We start from the raw sequence: 21,297 nt of genomic DNA, 5'->3' as shown, positions 1-21,297 counted from the left end.
ACCCCCCCCCCCCCCCACCCCCCCCCCCCCCCACCCCCCCCCCCCCCCACCCCCCCCCCCCCCCACCCCCCCCCCCCCCCACCCCCCCCCCCCCCCACCCCCCCCCCCCCCCACCCCCCCCCCCCCCCACCCCCCCCCCCCCCCACCCCCCCCCCCCCCCACCCCCCCCCCCCCCCACCCCCCCCCCCCCCCACCCCCCCCCCCCCCCACCCCCCCCCCCCCCCACCCCCCCCCCCCCCCACCCCCCCCCCCCCCCACCCCCCCCCCCCCCCACCCCCCCCCCCCCCCACCCCCCCCCCCCCCCACCCCCCCCCCCCCCCACCCCCCCCCCCCCCCACCCCCCCCCCCCCCCACCCCCCCCCCCCCCCACCCCCCCCCCCCCCCACCCCCCCCCCCCCCCACCCCCCCCCCCCCCCACCCCCCCCCCCCCCCACCCCCCCCCCCCCCCACCCCCCCCCCCCCCCACCCCCCCCCCCCCCCACCCCCCCCCCCCCCCACCCCCCCCCCCCCCCACCCCCCCCCCCCCCCACCCCCCCCCCCCCCCACCCCCCCCCCCCCCCACCCCCCCCCCCCCCCACCCCCCCCCCCCCCCACCCCCCCCCCCCCCCACCCCCCCCCCCCCCCACCCCCCCCCCCCCCCACCCCCCCCCCCCCCCACCCCCCCCCCCCCCCACCCCCCCCCCCCCCCACCCCCCCCCCCCCCCACCCCCCCCCCCCCCCACCCCCCCCCCCCCCCACCCCCCCCCCCCCCCACCCCCCCCCCCCCCCACCCCCCCCCCCCCCCACCCCCCCCCCCCCCCACCCCCCCCCCCCCCCACCCCCCCCCCCCCCCACCCCCCCCCCCCCCCACCCCCCCCCCCCCCCACCCCCCCCCCCCCCCACCCCCCCCCCCCCCCACCCCCCCCCCCCCCCACCCCCCCCCCCCCCCACCCCCCCCCCCCCCCACCAGCTCTAGGAGGAGAGCCGCAGGCTAAAAAAGCTCCCAGCAATTGTTCAAGGTAAGGCTATGCCACTTGTGTCAGAGAATGGACACAGGCAGCCACAGAGGTTTGTTACCCTAATTTGTGCCCCAGAGCACTTAGGATGGTTCAGTGAAACTGAAAATTGCCTGGCTGTCCTCCGCCTGGTAGAATGTTCTGCCAAATGGGGACTTCTTGTCACAGTTTTGCAGGGCCTGTAAAGCAGAGTTATTCCACTAGGCCTATGGTTGAGGGCGGCGACGGCATTTCTAACAGAGTTTGGCTTCTTGTCCCATTCCCTTCCTTCCCCTTTTTCCTCCGTCCTCTCATTCCTTAGGCTTAGCTAGATCCGGCTTTTAGCACCATGGACAGACACACCAGGAGCTGTGTTTTAACTTGTGTATTTGTTGTAAGGTGTCTTGTTAACTTAAGTGTGTGTGATTTTCTTCCCCTCTGGAAAAAACAACCACCCAGAAGCATTTTTTCCAAGTTTCTTCTTGGACAGCCAATAAATAAATAAAATTACCACAATGGTAGTAGTGAGATAGTTGGTTCATATAACAGAGTTTGCCCAGTCAGAGAAGGACCAGCATTCTGTTTTCATCCTTGCTGTATGAGGCACGTGGACAGAGCCCAGAGATCTGTGAGGTTAGCTTAACACAGTGGTGGCGAACCTATGGCACTCCAGAGGTTCATGGACTACAACTCCCATCAGCCCCTGCCAGCATGGCCAATTGGCCATGCTGGAGGGGCTAATGGAAATTGTAGTCCATGAACCTCTTTACATAGGTTCGCCACCACTGGCTTAGCAGTTGTCCTTCCTTCTGGGTGGAATTTGGCAATGGTGGACTTCCCTGGCTCGCTGTATCCAGCAGGTATTCCTATTCTTCTCTTGTGCCTGAACATTCCCGCCTCTCCTGGCAGCCTTTAAATATCTCCCTCTCAACATATTCATGTGTGGGATTAACTTAATATTCATAGTCAACAAGACCTCCAGTTCCTGTGGATGGCTTGTCCCCGCTACTCAGTGGTGAGATTCAAATAATTTAAACAACCGGTTCCAGTGGTGGGATTCAAGTAATTTAACAACTGGTGGGTTACAAGCACCATTTTAACAACCGGTTCTGCCAAAGTGGTGCGAACCGGCTGAATCCCACCACTATCGCTACTCCCTCATCCTCCTTCCATTACATCTTCAAATGCTTGCAATACAGTCTATTGTCATCTTTCTTTGAAACCATTAACAGCCACTCAGCCCCTCCGCCAGAATTTCATCAGGCACTATGGTCGGGGGGTGGGATCAACAGTTCTCACCGCTTCTCTGAGAGTGGTTGCCTAATTACTTTCTGAGTGCGAGGAAGGGTTACTAAAGCAACCTCCCTGCGGCGGGGACTGGGGTGTGATAATGGCACCACTGTTTGAATCCCACCACCATCGGAACCTGTTATTAAAATGTTTGGATCCCACCACTGCATATGGTCCATTTTCTTCATGGTCCATCAGCACTTATGCCTACATTTTCATGTTAGTAATCCTATTGGTATATGGCCCTTCTTCTTTCAAGGGGCCTGAATACTCCATGTGCTCATTGTGGGTTAGGAGCAGAAAACAGCCAATATATATATTATTTTTCACAAATAGTTTCACAAGAAAAAAACATTTTTTTAAATTTAAAAAGGTAAATACAAATGATGATATTACATGCATCTGCAATAGTAGTTATCAAATTAATTAATCATTTTAACTGGTTGTTAACACTGAAGATGAGCTTAATCTTGACCATTTTTAAATAATCTAATTAGTTTTAACTGTGTTGATAATTATTACAATTTAAAAAGAATTTAATGGTTAACACAAATAAACTTAAACACATAAACCATAACATCCTGGTAAACACACACATACTTAAATAGGACTTTTAATTTTATAATACTTAAAATAGAACTCCCATTTTTCTTTAAATTCATGTTCTGGTCTTCTGTTAACAAGGTTAATCGATTTAGCCATAGTAAAGTACTCTCTCGTCTTCCCAGTGTTCTGGAACTGGACACCAGAGGAGGGATCCAGCAGGTTCTCACAGGTTCCCAAGAGTAGGTTACTAATTATTTGTGTGTGCCGAGAGGGGGTTACTAATTGGTGATTTTGCCATGTGATTTTTGCTTAGTTACGCCCCTCCTCTCAGCAGTAGCGCGCAGAACTCGAAGCAGTCTAGCAGGAGGTGTGCGTGGCAGCCTGCGCCTGCGTGCATTCGTTTCCTGCTCAAGGACCGGCGCAGTGGCTGTGTCCTTGCCATAGCCCTGCCCAGGAATGCCCCTGCCCCAGAGATAACAAGCCATGCCCCCGACGTGCCCCGCCTAGCCCCATTGGCGCTACGCCACAGTTTGAATCCCACCACCATGGGAACCTGTTACTAAAATTTTTTGATCCCACCACTGCTGGACACAATTCCTTTTGCCAGCTGGACGCAACAGTGACTCTTGCTGCAGAGCCTTTCGGGGTAGGGCGGTATACTAAATCTAATAAATAATAATAATAATTACAGAAACAATTCTTGTTTCGGTAGGTTTTCTGAAAAAAAAATCTAACAGCATAATTTTTTGGCTCCTTTGGAAATGTAATTTTTAATATTTTTTGCATTTCCGAGTGGATCACTATTCAGTATTTTTTCAACTTTTTTACAAGTCCACCATGTATGGAAAAATGATTGAGGTTTATTGTGACATTTCCAACACGTGCCTTTGTATTTTTAAAATCCTCATGTCTTCTGAACCTTCATACCCATTTCCCCAAGCAGTAAGTCTAAGAAAGCGCTGTTAAAATTCTGAGTTTCCTGTGGAGGAAAACACATTTGAAATTTCCTTTGACTTCTTAATTTGTTCTAACATGCGTGCAGAGCGTATTGATAAACTAAGATACTCTTGCAACAGACAACACAGCTGTTATGCTTGCTTCACTTTCCCAGAAATAGTTCAGCCAACATCAAGATAGCCCTGTGGGCCAAGGTTACTTACTCTGCTTACAAGTTCAAACACAGTGTGTAACAGACTTCTATCTACGATACACCTCTGAAGATGCCAGGCACAGATGCAGGTGAAGCGTTAGGAGCAAGATCTACCAGACCACAGCCACACAGCCCGGAAAACTCACAACAACCAGTTGAATCCGGCCGTGAAAGCCTTCGACAATACATTCAAACAGATCCTTTGCCTCTCCCGTTGGATGGAAGGCACGGTTAGAGACGGTCCTATCAAGGAAATTTTGTGTAATTTCAGTAATTCTTTGGAAACTCCCTTCAGCGGTTACTATAAATTGGAATTATCTCTGGGTTTGTCAAGAGTGACAAACCCAGAGATAATCCCAATTTATAGTAACCGGTTTAACATGGTTTTATTTTATTTTTTTGTAGTGTAGTTGAGGAAAATAAAATATGTTTGATACAGAAACAGCTACCAGGGCAGTAATAAATGTTATGCTTTACACGTACCAATATATGAGGAGGGACCACCGTTCAGTAATAGAGCTCATGTTTTGCGGGTAGAACTTTCCAGATTTAATCCCTGCTTTTAAAAAAGAATCTTGGGTGGAAAGGTCTGGGAAAGACAGTTCTCTGTCAACACATTTTGAAGAGCAGCCGAAGACCAGAAGACAGATGGATGGTGGACCAGCAGCCTGCTGTTAGGCAGTTTGAAAATGTTCAGAGTTTGAAATATTTCTGTATGAAAAGTGTGTGACACAAGAAAGTCTGAAATGCCTGATTTACAGCTATGAAATAAGCAATGTTTCCAGTGGTGGGATCCAAAAATTTTAGTAACAGGTTCCCATGGTGGTGGGATTCAAACTGTGGCATAGCACCAATGGGGCTGGGTGGGGGAGCCGCGACAGTGTCCCGATCGGGCATTCCTGAGGCTGGGGCTGTGGCAAGGACGCTGCTGCTCCGCCAGTCCTTGGGCAGGCTTGGAATACACATAGGCAAAACTACCCATATGCGCCGGTGCACCTCCTGCTAGACTGCTTCAAGTTCTGCGCGCTACTGTTGAGAGGAGGGGTGTAACTAAGGCAAAAATCCCGTGGCAAAATCACCAATTAGTAACCCCCTCTCGGCACACACAAATAATTAGTAACCTACTCTCGGGAACCTGTGAGAACCTGCTGGATCCCACCTCTTAATGTTTCTAAACAAGAGCAACGTTATGAGAATTCTCACTTATAGTTTCTGCAGAAGGCTGAAACCTGCAGGTGTTTAAAGCAAGACTTGGTTTTAAAGGCCCTGTTTGTTTCTGAGCCCTGGGAACAAATTGTTATGAAAGTATTGTGGTGCCCGTAAGTTTCAAGTAGAAAACTGAATAGAAAGATGTCAAGCCTGCTAAAATGGCACCTGCTCTTAATAGCGTCTAGTTCTTGGGAAGATGGCAAACCTATGTCTGGGCTGTTTATGGGTGTTAAGCTGGAATGTTCCACCACATATACACAATCCTCATAAATTAAAACCCCTCTTTCCCTTTGAGATCTTGTGTTCTAAGCCTTCTTATCATGCTAGTTTTCTTAATGTGGAAAAGCATCATTCAGTCTATGACCCGTTTCATATGACCAAAATAAAACGTCTTGAGGCAGGAAATAACATTTTTCCTCCATGGAGTTCCACATGGTTTTTACCCCAAAGTGTTCTGAAAATGTTTTATTTCCAGCCTAGAAACGTTTTATGTGCATCTTCTTTTCTAACAATTCTTTAGCCTGAAAAATGTTCAAAATGTTTTCATGGCTGTGTGATCTGCTTAATATGTTTTCCACACCTCTCTGCCATCCCTAAACTTCCTCCTTGGTGCCATTTTATATCACATCGTTCCTTCTCACTTGATTATTTCCATCATTTCTCTTTTTTAATTTAGATGAGGGTGGTGGTGGTTAAATCTTCGAAGCTCCAATTACACAAGCTATGGGGAATTGCAGCACAAGAAACAGAGGTATCGAAGCATCAATTCCATGGTTAATTTAAAAAAGGTAAAAACAAAATGGCACCATTTTGAGGGGATGAGTGCAGACAAAGGCTTCCGCACGTGCAGAATAACGCACTTTCAATCCACTTTCAATGCACTTTGCAGCTTGATTTTACTGTGCGGAATAGCCAAATCCACTTGCAAACCATTGTGAAAATGGATTCAAAGTGGACTATTCTGCATGTGCGGAAGGGGCCAAAGAGGGGGAATTGACAGTGTTTTGCAATCATTCTGCAAATACTTTTGGGGACTCGTACAAAATGAGACTATGATTTCTTCCCCCAGCCCCAATGAAGAGGTTCTATTCAGATACAAAATTTCCACCTCAGTGAGAACTATGCCTAAATTGCTCTGAGTTGCAGAATCTAGAATGGAGTGCATGGGCAAACTGAAAAGCCGCTTCCCTCCCCTAGTGAACATTTAAAATCCAACTCATCTGGTTTTCTCTAACGCTTGGCCAGAAAGCTAGAAGTCAACTACTGTAATCTACAAGTAAGCTTTGCTTTGCCCAAATTAAGTAATAGATGTGTTGTATCTTGTTCTAGCAAGGGAGATCTGCGTATAGAACCAGGTCTGTGCATTTTTATCTTTGTTTTCATAGCCCCTATAGTAGTTCGGCTTCTCAGAGCACTTTGGAACAAATCTGTTCTTTTTAAAGTCACAATAACCCCTGATTGGATTTTCAAGGGAACAGGTGAGCAGAGGTAGATTGTTAATGCCTTTCTCTGTTTGGCAACGCTGGTCTACCTGGTGGCCCCGCAGGCAAATACTAAGCCCAGCCAAAACTGCTTAGCTCCCATACTCTGACAAGCTTGGGGTATTCAGCCTTCTACAATCTGACTGACCGTTTATTTATTTGAAACATTTATTCAGAGCCTTTCTTCTTTATGGACCTCAAGGCAGCTGACGGTATAACACACAAAATAAAATACATTAAACATCAAAACAGTGGTTCAAATTCACAATTCAGGGACCCTTCTGGTCCAATACAGATGAATTGCTTCTCCAGGATTCTGTGGGCCAGCCACGCAGAATGATCTGTGGTACTTGGGGCTTTTGAAATATAGGCACTTGCCTGGTGAGGTGATTCCCACCTTGAAGCAGCCATTGCTAAAAGAACAGGTAAACTTTGAGAAGTAAAAACTCATGGCAGGTTTGGAGGTTAATGTGGCTTGTTTGATTGATGGTAACTGCGAATGTCTGAGAGCCAACATGGTGTAGTGCAGGGGTCTGCAACCTGTGGCTCACCAGATGTTCACGGACTAAAATTCCCATCAGCCCAATTGGCCATGCTGGTGTAACCCCCATGCTCAGAATGGGTTGAGCCAGTAAGGGGTGGAGACTCAAAGCAGCAAGAGGCTGCAGACCTCATGTAGTTTGGAGGAGACAAGGCTACCAGACTTGGACCTTGATTTGTATAAGCCCTTAACACCTTGTTAAGGGTTTCTTTTTGTGTTTGTAATGGATGAGAGTTCTCCTGGAAACCTTCATCATGTTGAATCCTGTTCACCAAGCCCTTGGGAGTCTTCAGGAGCCAACCCACTTGCAGGAAGAATTGGACTTGGCAATAGCAGAAGACTGTAACTAGAAGGACTTGAAATGAAACCTGAATAGACCTTGAAGTGTGATGTTAAATGTTGATGTTATATGTTATATGTTAAGAAAGTAAACCATTTTGTTTTTAAAAATTGTTGTTGCAAACCCATTCCAAGTTCTGCCCCACAGAACCCACAAGCTGAGGTTACACTGGCAGGGGCTGATGGGAATTGTAGTCCATGAACATCTGGAGAGCCACAGGTTACAGACCCCTGGTGTAGTGCTTAAGGGCTGTGGACTCTAATCTGGAGAACCAGATTCAATTCCCCACGCCTCCATACGAAGCCAGTCAAGTGACCTTCGGCCAGTCACAGTTCTCTCAGTACTCACTCAGCCCACGTAGAAACAGACAATGTCAAATTTCAAACCTCTTCCAAATATCTCTTGCCTGGAAAAGCCTATGGGGTCATCATAGGTCAGTCGTGATGACGGCCCTTTCCACCCCCACCAGCTACAGATGTCACTCTCCACGAGCTGTCGAGTGCGCACCACTGTTCTAACCAGCCACTAGTGAAAGCCTGACCCAATTTTTAATTGACAGATTCAGGAGATGTGAATTATTTTGCGCAAGAGCAGCTGGGCAGAAGCGACGGTGTGAAAAAGAACAAGTGGTTATCAGGAGCTGGAAAAATATACAAGTCATTAGTTACGTGAAAGATGGCTTTATGTAAGAAGCTTGCTTGCTTGTCTGAGCAGTTTACACATCCATATGATTCCACGAAGAACACTGAGGAAGAGAGACCTGACAGCTATGTACAAAAGTAATTAGCTGTGGTGGGTTTTCCGGGCTGTGGGGCCGTGGTCTGGTAGATCTTGTTCCTAACGTTTCGCCTGTGGCTGGCATCTTCAGAGGTGTATCATAGAAGTCTGTTTGACACCTTTTTCTTCCCTGAGATAATATGAATTTTATGGGGGAGGAGGGATGCAATCTTGTTTGTCTGTCCTCTGAGGAGACTATGGAGCTGGTAGAGATAAGTATTTTGTTGATTTTTGTGGCCATGTTAATGTTGTAAGCTGTCCTGAGCCTGTATGGCAGTGGTTGTCAACCTGTGGGTTGCGACCCCTTTGGGGGTCGAACGACCCTTTCACAGGGGTCGCCTAAGACTTTCTGCATCAGTGTTCTCCATCTGTAAAATGGATAAGTGTTAGGGTTGGGGGTCACCACAACAAGAGGAACTGTATTAAAGGGTTGCGGCATTAGGAAGGTTGAGAACCACTGCTGTATGGGAAGGACAGCCTATTTGTTTTATCCAAAGTAAACCATCAAACTGCATAGATATTATGAGCATCATCACAGCCACCCCTTGGAAAGCACAGACCACCAGTTAAGTGTTAGGGTTGGGGGTCACCACAACATGAGGTACTATATTAAAGGGTTGCGGCATTAGGAAGGTTGAGAACCACTGCTGTATGGGAAGGACAGCCTATTTGTTTTATTCAAAGTAAACCATCAAACTGCACAGATATTATGAGCATCATCACAGCCACCCCTTGGAAAGCACAGACCACCAGTTAAGGGGGGAGGAGAGGAAATGCTCTGCAAGAGACATCACACGCTCCTTCCAGAAGGCAGATACAAATCATTTATTTTTTTGAGACAAATGTTACATTCTTGATTTCCCCCCCTCCCCTGCAATGATACAGATTTCAAGCATCACAGCCTTTGCACATGCTCCAGATGGCCTTATTTACAGCATCCGCCTCTTTTGTCCTTTTCCAAGAACGCATCAGGCCTGCAGGAGATCCAGCTGACGGGTCCTCCTGTTTCACTGTTTGGTGGGTCAGCAGCAGCACCCCTTCCCCCGGCCAGTTCACATTGTCAAGGGGATAAAAGTCAGATTGCCAGAGTCCATGCTCAGGTACCATCCAAGACACGGATGCTGGCATGTTTTTTTGGGGTGGATGGGGTGCGTACAACAGAAGAGCTTTGCTCAGTCGGCATCTCCAAAGTTCTCAGCTGTACTTCGTTTCCAGACTCTGCTTTAGAAAAAAATCAATCCCGCTAATGGTGGGTCCGAGGTGTGAGGATTCCAGAAGAGTGTTAAACTGATGTTGCATTTTCCTTTCCCCACCTCAACTGAGTCCAGAACAGGGCAATGAAGAAAACGCCAAGACCTTGCGGATGGAGGTTAAAACCTGCTCCTGGTACCTCTTGCGGAAACTGTATTGGTGAGGATAAAGTCTTGAAATCCAGCCGGGGGGCAAACTGAATTTACTCCTGGAGTCCAAAACCACTTTTCCAACTGAAGGGAGAGAGAGATAGATTTGACACCACGACAGTCCATAGCAATATGGCATTCTGATTGCCTCTGTGCTCGCGAATGTCATTTGTAAAAAAATACCAGAGGGGGGCGGGGGGGGGGGGGGAAGGAAAACCCTTCCCTCTGATCTCTGTCCAGGGATTGAGGCAGCTCAGCAACAACAGCGTTGCCAAGCAGCAAGTCACGGGGGCTCGGGAGACCGGAAACCGAGGCGCAGCTGTGAGGTCAGAGGTCTGGAGAAGAAGGGTAGGAATAGTAGGGTCCATTTTCCTGAAGAGAGAAAGATGAGTTAATTGAGAACGAGGACACGTGTACAACGGAACTTGGGATCCATACCACCTGTCCCACTGAACCAAGCCATGGAAACCCCACCATGCCTTTTTTCTTTCCCCTGCCAGTTCATTTGGGCATGGCAGGGGCAGAATCCACAACGGCATACATGCAAGTGCTCAGATCCTAAACACCTGTGTACTTGGGAGAACCTGAAGGGATGTCATAAGATGCTTGCAGGAGGGGAGGATTTTGGTCTAAGCACTGAAGGCAAAGCAAGACACTCTTCAGCACACAGCCACCCAGGGTTGCAGGTGCCATCTTTAAGAATGAATGCCAGTTAGTGATGGCCACTAACTTGGATAGCTTTAAAAAGGGCTTGGACAGATTTATGGAGGAGAAGTCGATCTATGGCTACCAATCTTGATCCTCCTTGATCTCAGATTGCAAATGCCTTAGCAGACCAGGTGCTCAGGAGCAGCAGCAGCAGCAGCAGAAGGCCATTGCTTTCACATCCTGCACGTGAGCTCCCAAAGGCACCTGGTGGGCCACTGCGAGTAGCAGAGAGCTGGACTAGATGGACTCTGCTCTGATCCAGCAGGCTAGTTCTTATGTTCTTAGCATGTGCCTCACTAGTTCAACTGCCTTGATTCTCCTGTCCACCCGTGCTGCAGAAAGTCATCACTCCCAAGTGCTGGAGTTCTAGCAGAACAGCAGCCTCTAATCTGGAGAACTGGGATTTATTGTTCATTCTGCCGCATAAAGTCTGTTGAGTGACCTCGGGCCAGTCCCTTATTTGATTTCTCCTGGTGTTAAGTTTTAAGAACCGTGCGGATTTTTGCTCTGTTTTGTGCTTGGTTTTATTTCTCGTGAGTGTGCCTAATAAAGGTCAGCTGAAGTTAATCGTGGGCCAGTCACTGCTCTCTTAGAACACTTCTCAGCCCACACAGAGGCAGGCAATGCAAAACCACCTCCAAACGTCTCTTGCCTTGAAAGCCCTACAGCAGAGGTGTCCAACATGGCCATGCCAGCAGGGGCTGATGGGAATTGTAGTCCAGGAACATCTGAAGCACCAGTGTGGGACACCTCTGCCAGGGTCGCCGTAAGTCGGCTGTGTCTTGATGGGACTCTCCATCCCGTAGACGCAGGCTACTCTTGACCGCATCAAAAGGGATTCCAAAATCCTGCCTGTTTCCAAAGCACTCGGAGTGATTTGTATGCAATGGGAAGGAAAGGCCGTTGGGGTTCTCGCATCAAACTGGGAACAGAAGGCGCCACCTACCCTGGCATCGTATTCGAGAACGAATGGCGGAAAGTCAATCTGTTCCGGGGGGATGGCTGTGAACAACTGCTGGAGGCTTTCTATGTGGTGGATTTTGTCCTTCAGGCCCGACACAGTAAAGGTGGTGAAAAACCATGTTGATACCTAGCGAGCAAGAAAGAAACATGAACACTATGGATAATCCTTTGCTTTAAAAGTATTCATCTAGAGCTGCGGTTCTCAACCTTTCACAGGGGTCGCCTAAGACCATCAGAAAACACATATTTCCGAGGGTCTTAGGAACCGAGACGCCACTCCTCTACGGTTGGGGGTCACCACAACATGAGGAACTGTATTAAAGGGTTGCGGCATTAGGAAGGTTGAGAACCACTGATCTAGAGCAGGGGTGTCCAACTCTGGTGCTTCAGATGTTCATGGACTACAATTCCCACCAGTCCCTGATGGGAATTGTAGTCCATGATGGGGCTGATGGGAATTGCAATCCATGAACATCTGAAGCGCCAGAGTTGGACACCTCTGCTCTAGCGGATACATCAACAAACCCAAATGGCCCTTCTGTGCTTCAACTGAACAGGTAAAAGCAGACAAAATTGAGTTTATGCTCTCAAAATGTTTTACTGCTATTTTAAGACAATTATAGAAAAGACATCATCGATTGCTGCTTTGCAGAAGCAAGCAAGAACCATGGCATGACAGATAACGGAAATACGGCCATCAAATTTTGTCATCCTTCATGCATGTTTCTTGTGGTCAGTGCCCATCCTAAGCACTGCTGAGCCAAGACCTGGCAAGGTATTGATAACTGGCATGGCATCTCCTGTGGCAATATTATTATTGTTTACACAGAATGGCACTTTCTGGAGTCCCACAGGCCAGAAGAGACATGGAGCTTACAGTTCTAAAACACACACTGGAGGGGGGTGGGGGGAGAAACAAATAAACACAAGACTGAAAATCTGAAAATACAGCACATGCTTAAGAAACAAGGTTAAAATCCGGAGCAAAGGTTAAAGCCAAGGAAAAGATGAATTTGGGGAGAGGGGGGGATTTGAAGAGAGGCCGGAAGAAAGGGAGAAGTACTTTTTTTTCTCCAGAAATATTTCCATCCAGTCCTCCAGCAAAAGTACAGTGTGAAGTTAACAACTCAAAAATTCAAAATTGGCACACTGACCTGGATTTGTATGTAGACATAATTTACAATAATTCAAAGCAACATTTACTCAAGGTTATTTTTTCATTATTATTGCACACATGTAAATCCACTTACACTAATGCTAACCTTATTCTAATCTACTATAATGAGAAAATTAAAGTGCATAATATATATAAAGTGCCAGTGTCAATAAATCATATCAAAATACAATTTCATCATTTCGTTTAAGATAGAATGACAAGGTCCATATGTGACTAATGAGTTCCAAAATTTTCTTAGTATGTCCATATTTTGTATGGTTTCAAAATGGAACTACACAAATTTTCACCAACTGTATTGACAAACAGTCGTTCACAAGTCCATATGGAGACCACACTGTTCAAATTCCAACAGAAATTTTGAGTATCTCCATTTTTTTTGTAATTCCCAAATTTAACTTCACAAATAGAGCTGATATCTCCGGTGCCTTGAGTCCATTCATAGATGGTACATGGAAAAAATGCGGAGGAATCCCTGTATAGAATCGCGACCATCGGCCTGCCTTGAAGTGCGTTTTCGAAGGTATCTTCCTCAGTATACCGATTCTCAATAGCTTGATTTCATCCTGGGGTTAACATTCTTCTATAGTGTCATCTTTCCCCTAGAGATCATCTAGAGATCATCAAGGGACAGAGGACGAGGATCTCTTTCAGGAGAAGTCACTTACAAGAGGAGGCATGAAAGGGAGTTGATCAGCTACCGAACCTAAAATAGCTATCTAAACCAAATGACTGCAGCGCTACAGAATTAATCAGTTCATGGTACTAAAGATGACTCCACCTGGAGGCGTCATACTTTACCTTTGAGCGAAATGTTGGATGGACGAAGTATAGGGCTTTCAGATTTCTTTTGTACCTAAGTTAACGACAAGAGCAGTTAGCATCTCAGACGTGGAAGAAATCTCAGCAATCCTGGCCCCAAATTTTCACGTCGTGATTAGTCAAAAGGCCAATTCTCCCAGGACTACATTTAATAAACTACCCTGAACAATTTCTGTAGGGTGAAACTGAAGAGGTTATCAAAACCAAAGCAGAAAAGTTCTAGCACTGTGCAGCCTGTCTCCCTCAAAAGGCCCAGGTGGACCTTGTCAATACCTGCAGCAGAGATGCTAGAATTCAGAACAACAAATGTTGAATGAATTCTTTGGACCATTATGCATGGAAGGCTTATCTCTGGGCTCTTTACTACACAGTGAGCTTGCAGTGGGGTCTCCTCGCATTTCTGTTTACATGCAAGGAAGCACTCACTCCTTGCTGTGCCGCTTGTCTGCTGAAAGTCTGGTGAACCCTCCCTGGTCTGCTTCTCCCGGTTCTCTTAACCCTGCCCATCAACTCTCTCTTAAAGGCACAGATCTCATCACACCTGCTAGTCTCAATTTTGCTGGCTTTATAAAAGCATTTAATTTACTGCTCTATCAATATTGCTGTTATTGCAGTTATAATGATATTGTAGCCCTTTCTAAAAATAATCCCCAACTCAATGGAAGAGGCAAAACAATTATCTGGACCCCACGCTGCTGAAGAAGAGGACCATGTCCTAAAGTTGACATTCTCTATCCCTCCCCTCCACATACACATACTTCCTGTCGCTGCTGCAAGCTGCAGGAGGAAAGAGAGGCTTGTTGTTTCGATATTCCTGTATTAGATCTATCGTCATTTTAATAGATCTAACATAGTACAAATGCTTGAAGTTGAAATAAAGTTTTTAGAAGCCCTGTAGGGTGGGGGCGCAGGACGCACACCATCTCTGGAAAAGGGGGGGCCGAGTGTACAGAAACATTGGGTGTATGGTAGGATCAAGCACTCTGTTATTATTATACCGAGATACTGATATATTGATATGAGAATTTAGAGGTTGGTGTGTTTTGACTAAGTCTGCGCAGTTGAGATTCTTTTTTTTTATTTCCAAAGATGCTGGCAGGAGGAGCTGGAAGCAGGAAGGAGCTGGAAACATGGAATGGGGGGGAGGTGTAGACGGCAGTACGAGTGAGTAGGAAAGGTGAAGCTGGGTAGGCTGACCATGGGTGGAGGGAAGATGTCCGGGGCAAAGCTGTGCTCATCAGCAAATTACCAGCTCTGGCGGCAAAGCAAATTAAAGTCGTGCTAGAAGTGGTGTCGCTTGCTGTGGACAGAATGGGAAATGAAAGCAGGGCTCAAGGAAATACATCAGTATGAGAAATCTTACCACGACAGACATTCGCCCCTGCAGCGCAGCAGAGACCTTGTGCATAATCACCCTCAAACAAAAAATTTTGCATAATCACCCTCAAACAAAAATAAGACAGCACATCAGGAAGAAAGATTCTAGGACAGTCCCTTGCATACTGTGCTAGTTTTTCACAGGCGATTATTAATGCGTGGGAACTTTGAAAAGTGATATCTTTCCCTCGCAGTCTGAAGCAGAATGGTCTATTCTACTTGGCCACCTTTTACTGTGTGTAGTCAAAGTACTTTGTAGCAGCCACAGCACTGTGTAGAAATTTGATAAGTACCGGTACGTTATCTGAAAATGTTACAAAAGATGTGTTCCATGATGGAGGAATGTAAGTTATTTTCAGAGGGGAGAAAAAAAAGAGGGGACAAAGGGATTTAGTGGCTTGAGCCCTCCTCCCCTTTTAAAAACTGGTCCTCAATGGCTATTAACATTCATTGATCCTGGGGCATATTCAGTCCTCCTCAGGTTGTCTGAGTTTCTCTCTTCTTGGCAGATCTACAAAAATATATTTCTCTATGTATCTGTCAGGTTTCTTATGTCGAGACTCCTGCAATGTTTTTAAGTGGTTTGTATACATTATTTTGGTGATTACCATGAGTGCTCACTTGATAAGAGTGATTTTAACATTAGCAGTGTATTTTATGATGGTTGGCCTCGTTGATTTGTTTGGGAATTTCATAGATATTTCTTTAAGGTATGGAATTAAACTTTTAAAATTAAATTTTATTTTTTGAAAGCTGAGGGGAGGGAGGGGGTGGAAATTGAAAACATTCCAAAAGTTGAGCCTCCAGGTTTGCAAAGAAGGCTGTGCACCTTTTCAGAGTTCTGGCTCATACGAGCACCAGCCAGAATTTGTCCCATTCTGCTCAGCAAAGTTGAAAGCCTTCATCTATCTTAAGAGGCTCTTCCCCCACTGGCCATGTCAGTTGGATGAAGATGCCTCAAGATGGAAGGAAGATTCAAACCTGGGTGAGCAGAATGTTAAGATATAGGTCATATCCCTGGTATGGTATTTGTCCTCCTTTTTTGGGTGGATGAAGCTCCTTTGCGGGGGGTTTTTTGTGGGAGGTGGGAGAATGAGATGAGACGGCATAGCTAAAAGACACCTCGGGGGACACTTACTTGTTATCAACGATGTCGTAGAGTTTCTTCAGGAAATCCGAGTCTAGGTGGTTGTAGACATTAGTGAGGGTGTGGAAATAAACAATGATGTATTCCTTCGCCACAATATGGTCCATCACGTGGACGAAATACAACAGAGCCTGAGAGGGAGAAAAGCAGCATTGATGAGTTCAACAGAGAACCGTGCCATTTATCCTTTGTGTATCTCAAAACAAACAAGCGCCCGTGTCTTTAAATATTTCCTACTACTAACCTTCTTTAGCCCTGACCCGGATGGCCCGTGCCAGTCTGATCTCATCAGAGTCTGGAAGCTAAGCAGGGTTGACCCTGGTTAGTACTTGGAAGGGAGACCACCAGGGCCACTGTGCAGAGGAAGGGAATGGCAAACCGTATCTGATACTCTCTTGCCTTGAAAGCCCTACTGGATTGCACTAAGTCAGCTGCGACTTTGACAGCACTTTACGCCCACATGACCTTTATTAAGTCATCGCACTTCAAAAGATACTGAATTATTCAGAATCAGAGAGACCACTTTTTTTAGGGGGGGAGGGAGGTGAAAGTTTCTAAGTATGCAGTTTCAGACGGACAAATAAAAATAATTCTTACATTCAGAGGATTTTTACAGCTTTAACTGCAAAGGCTCAAAAAGCTTGAGAAGAATATAACAGGTCTCTCATGTCAAGCCTGCTGTAACAGTACAACAGTGTGTGATGTTTGGAGATTAACAGAATTTGATATTTAAGCGAGCTTTAAAGTTTGAGCAAGATCCTTTTCTCCAGCAGATCCAGGCTCCTTCCCCAACTAGAAAAAAGTTTAAATTGGAACGTGGACAATTTAAGGCTTCTCTGCAAGATGTTTTGACACACTAAACTGTTGTTTAGTACTGTTTAGGTTCAGCTGACGGTAGAAATTTTTCAACCTGTATGTTTGTCCTTAGGATTAAGAAATTAGAATAGTGCTTAGCTGCCTAGTGGTGGGGCTGGGTCCACTATTGTGGAAGTGGTTGAGGCTATAGAGTTTGGGGTGGGCGGTTGAGCAATGGGGGCACCTGAATTGGGGCTGGGGATCCCGGTGTTGATGGGACGGGGTAGATATAGCGGTAGGCGGGGGCCATAAGGCGATAGAAGCAGCGAATGAGATATGGCTATGCTTTCGTTCACCTTCTGACCTCCGACCTATCCCTAGGGACGGCGGTGATGGGGTTCAGGGTTACTCTGCTTCGTCTCTGGTGTTGATCAATGCCAGGTCCATTAACAATAAAACCACTGTGCTTCGCGACTCATCTTCGAAGCTTCCAGCAGCAGATGGACCACAAGCTTTGTAATCAATCGGAAACTTGCGTCTTGAGAGGGTAGAGACCGTGCAGCCTTGGAAGCGTAAACCAGCAAGGCCACCCGGTTTCGCGATGTTTCCACCAGTCCACCGTAACACTTGCCAGGCCGGGGGGGAGGCGTGGCATTGTTCATCCGGGATTCCCATTCCCTTCAGGGCTGCCCCCCTGTCCCAGAGAGATCGCTGGCATGGAGTGTGTCGGCCTAGAGTGGTTGGCCGCTGAGGAGGATGGCAGTCCCTCTTGAGGCGTACCGGTTAGCGCCTAAGAAACGCCGAAGCTACTTGAGGGACTGCCTGCTACCGGCTGCTGGAGGTGTGAGTGGGCGGACTGGGCATTATGCGGTTCCCCAGGCTTATTGTCCCTGGGGACTTCTAATGTCCAATGCTACAGACGCCGGGCCCTTCATGGCGTACAGCGGCTGCGGACCTGGTGTCATCCATGGCGACACCTGGAGCCTCTCCCTGGTAAACTCTGGCCCCACTCATGAGGCCGGCCACCGCACGCTTCGGATTTGGTCTTTGGTTAGTTAGCGGTTGATAATGGTCACCGTATCCTCTACAGATAGAGAGGTGCCATGGTCCGGACCATTTATGCCCTGAAGGTTAGGGATGGACTTGTCGCGCCAACCCCGGCCTAGGCTGTAGGGCTGATTTATGCGTTCAGCCTCAGCGGAGACTTATATATGGATCCCACTTGGTTTCCCTGAATGCTCTACGGGACCCTGAACCCGCTTGGCACACCTCGGATGAGCAGGTGGAGGACTGGAATTCCCGGCTCTCCGATGCCATCGGTAGATTGTTGCTCCCTCGGCGTCCTTCTTCGCTTCCTCGCGTGATTCGCAGCAGGCTCCTCTCGGTATAACCGAGGGAGCTGCGCCCATATGAAACGGGCGCTTTAGACGACTAGAAGGCCGGAGTGTGGAGGAAATCTCGTGACGACGCAAAAGCGCGAGACATCTTATAGGGACGTTTATGAAGGCCTATGGAGATGGCAAACGAAGCGAAGACAAAGAGAGCTTTCTTTTTCCTCCCTCTCTTTAAGCGTCTGCTAGCTCCCGCCCGGCACAATTATTTCAGTATAATTGAGTCTTTGACCTCTCCACTTATCAGAGTAAGGGTCCACAAATCATCGACATTGGCTGTTGAAAGCTGTCGAGGCTTCTTATGAGCTTTTTTTGCAGATAAAGTCCAAGTCGCTCACATGCCAGGACCCTTCCTGCCCACGTTGTCTGGCTAACAATTAGTGAACTGGAGGCTCCCTTGCCGTCTTCGGGCCTGGAAGTTTGGCCCAGTTCTCCCTGCTCTCCGGATGCTGCCGCTGTTGACAGGGCCTTGGCTGCTGTTAGACCTTACTACCTGTCCTCTGGATCCGTGCCCCTCCTGGGCTATATAAGTGCAAAGCTTCGTCTTCGGTAGACTCTACGCACCCCATCCTGTTGAATATCATCAATGGTCTTCCCTTTGAGCAAGGGAGTCTTCTTCCGGATGGGTTGAAGAAGGAGGGCAGTGGTCCGCTTCCACCTTTTAAAAGACCTACATCGTTAGATCCGAAAGTGATCTGGCCAATTACCGCCTCCGTCCTCCCCGAGATCTTTCGCTTCTGGGAAGGTAATTGGAGAGAGTAATGGTGCTATGGAGCAGCTTCAGGGTTTTCCTGGATGACACATCGGGCTTTCGATCCCTTCCAGTCCCGGCTTCCGTGCTGGGCATGGGACGGAGACTGGCTCTCGCCGCCGCCAGCGCGGATGCGCTCCGGTATACAGCTTGATCCGAGGCGGATGGGCGCTGCTGGTTGTGTTAGATCGTACCGCAGCGTTTGATATGAGTCGCATCATGACCTTGACCCACCGCCTGGTCCGCCTCTGGGAGTGCTTTAAAGCGGGCACTGTTCCTTCAAGTGGATTGCCTCGTTTCTCCGGGGCCGGAGCCATGCAAAGTGAGGGTGTATGGGGATGAAGCCTCCCGGTGGTGCCCGCTTCACTGCTGAAAGTACCTCAGGGGGGCACCTCGTTATCCCCGGGGCTGTTATTTAACATCTATATGCGACCACTCTGCTCCAGCTGGTACGGAGCTTTGGGCTGATCTGTCATCCAGTATGCTGATGACACCTCAGCTCATTCTGGTTGGATGGAGGGGGGAGGCCGATCGCTGCCCCTGTGGCTCTCCAGCATTGTTTGAGTAAGTAGCTGGTTGGGTTGAAACAGAGCAGGCTGCAACTGGAATCCTATCGAAGAGCGGGGAGGTCCCTCATGGCTGGGCCACGAGGGAGTAGGCTGGGGATTTCCAGTCACCCGGGTGTGTGGGAGGTGGGGGTCCTCATTGGCGCCGACCTCCACTCACCCGGGTCCCCAAGATCTGGGGGGTCCACCTGGATTCATCATCTCTCTTTCTATGGAGACCCAGGTGGCCTCCTTACACACCCGGATCATGCGTTTTCCATCTTCACGCCCAGGCCCAGTGACTGGCCCCCTTCTCTCTCCCAAAATGGACTCCTGGCCACTGTGATCCAATGCAACGGTCACCTCCAGGCTAGACTTGATATTGTAATCTTCGCTTTATCGCTGGCCTTCCCTATGCGCTTTGATTCGGAAGTTAAAGCTGGTCCAGCATGCGGGCGGCTCGGCCATTCTGCTCACAGGAGGCTTCTTTAGAGACGCCATAGAGATTCAGCCACCTGTGTTGCCATACCAGCTGCACTGGTTGGCTTCCAAGTCAATTCCGAATCATCTTCAAAGGTGTGGGTTTTGACCTTTAAGGCCTTAGCAGCTGCCTGGGACCCTCGTACCTTCGGGACCGCATCACCCCCATATATCTTCCTACTTTCGGCCTCATGCACGATCAGCAGAGGCCAATTTGCTGGTGATCCCTGGCCCCTCTATGATGCACGGTTGGCCTCCACTGGCTGGGCCAGGACTTTTACAGCACTGGGTTCCCGCCTGCTTCGGTGGGAACACCCTTCCTCCATTACTGTCCGGGCCCTCACAAGGGATCCAAGGGGTGAGTTCCGGGCAGGGCCTGTACCGGCACTGTGTTGTTCCACCCGAGGCCTTTGGGAGTGTCTGGCCGCTGATATGGTGCCCCCCTACTGCTCCTTATTGCCCCCCCTCTGGTTTTCAGGGTTGCTGTTACATCAGGGTCCCCTCATATTGAGGGCCTACCGCCCTTTCTGGGGGTAGGTTTTAAATCTGAGGTTGGATGCCTGCTTTTATGCTTTTATGTATTAATTTGTTTCCGCTGGTTTTAGGTTATTTTAGTGCTGACATGAGATGGAGCTTATGTCTTTATATTGTATATGTGTTTTGCTCCTGTTGTCTCTGAATCCTTGCTGTTCACCGCCCGGAGCCCTTCGGGGATCGGGCTGTATAAAAGCCGAATAAATAAATAAATAAATAAATAAATAAATAAATAAATAAATAAATAAATAAATAAATAAATAAATAAATAAACGTGGTTCAAAACAGCTCACAGGGTGAATTCCCAGGTCTGGTGCCAAGTAAAAAAGGAGGCATTCTGATTCAAGGTGAATTCTATGTAGCCCAGGGATCTGTAACATCTGGAGAGCCGCAGGTTGCAGACCCCTGATGTAGTCTATGCCAACTAGCTTTGGCCATGCTGGCAGGGGCTGATGGGATTTGTAGTCCATGAGCATCTGGAGAGCCGCAGGTTTCAGACCCCTGATGTAGTCGATGCCAACTGGCTTGTTTCAAGTGATCTGGAGACCTCAGATGCCTCCTCAGCATCTCCCACATTCTGCTCCCCTGAATTGGAAGATCCTCAAGAATAGTGCAGTGGGAAGAGTAGGGATTTGCAGTAGGAGGGGAGAATTTGTCAGAAACCTATGAGAAATCACAGCACGCTTTTTATAATATGTCTGCGGAGCTCTGGATCTGGATACACGCCACTGAAACCAGGATTTAAAGAGAAGCACTTGCCACTCTATAAAGAATCACGATCACAAATGTCTAAAATTTTATCTTGGGAGCTCACCTTTTCCATGTCTATAAGCGTTACGGGAATATTCCTTCCAACCACGGCCATCACTGTACGGCCACAGTTATCCACGCCTACAAAGAAA

The 21,297-nt window shown here is 48.2% G+C and overlaps 1 protein-coding gene across 1 annotated transcript in view; it reads right to left on the bottom strand.

Moving 5' to 3' along the window:
* Window positions 1–9,118: 9,118 nt before the first annotated feature.
* The window catches only part of GDAP2 (ganglioside induced differentiation associated protein 2), a 29,221-nt gene continuing 17,042 nt past the window's right edge, over window positions 9,119–21,297 (bottom strand). Inside the window, exons 10-14 of the mRNA XM_048482795.1 lie at window positions 21,210–21,286; window positions 15,891–16,030; window positions 13,355–13,409; window positions 11,363–11,506; window positions 9,119–10,080 (exon numbers count right to left, since the gene is read on the bottom strand). Of these exons, the coding sequence (XP_048338752.1) occupies window positions 10,036–10,080; window positions 11,363–11,506; window positions 13,355–13,409; window positions 15,891–16,030; window positions 21,210–21,286 (461 nt within the window). The 3' untranslated portion in view covers window positions 9,119–10,035. The remainder of the gene's footprint in view (window positions 10,081–11,362; window positions 11,507–13,354; window positions 13,410–15,890; window positions 16,031–21,209; window positions 21,287–21,297) is intronic.

This window comes from Sphaerodactylus townsendi, unplaced genomic scaffold (genome assembly GCF_021028975.2).
Source record: "Sphaerodactylus townsendi isolate TG3544 unplaced genomic scaffold, MPM_Stown_v2.3 scaffold_23, whole genome shotgun sequence".
Classification (NCBI taxonomy): Eukaryota; Metazoa; Chordata; class Lepidosauria; order Squamata; family Sphaerodactylidae; genus Sphaerodactylus; species Sphaerodactylus townsendi.
The sequence above is the reverse complement of the archived record's forward strand: the minus strand, read 5'-3'. Positions and strand labels throughout refer to the sequence as shown.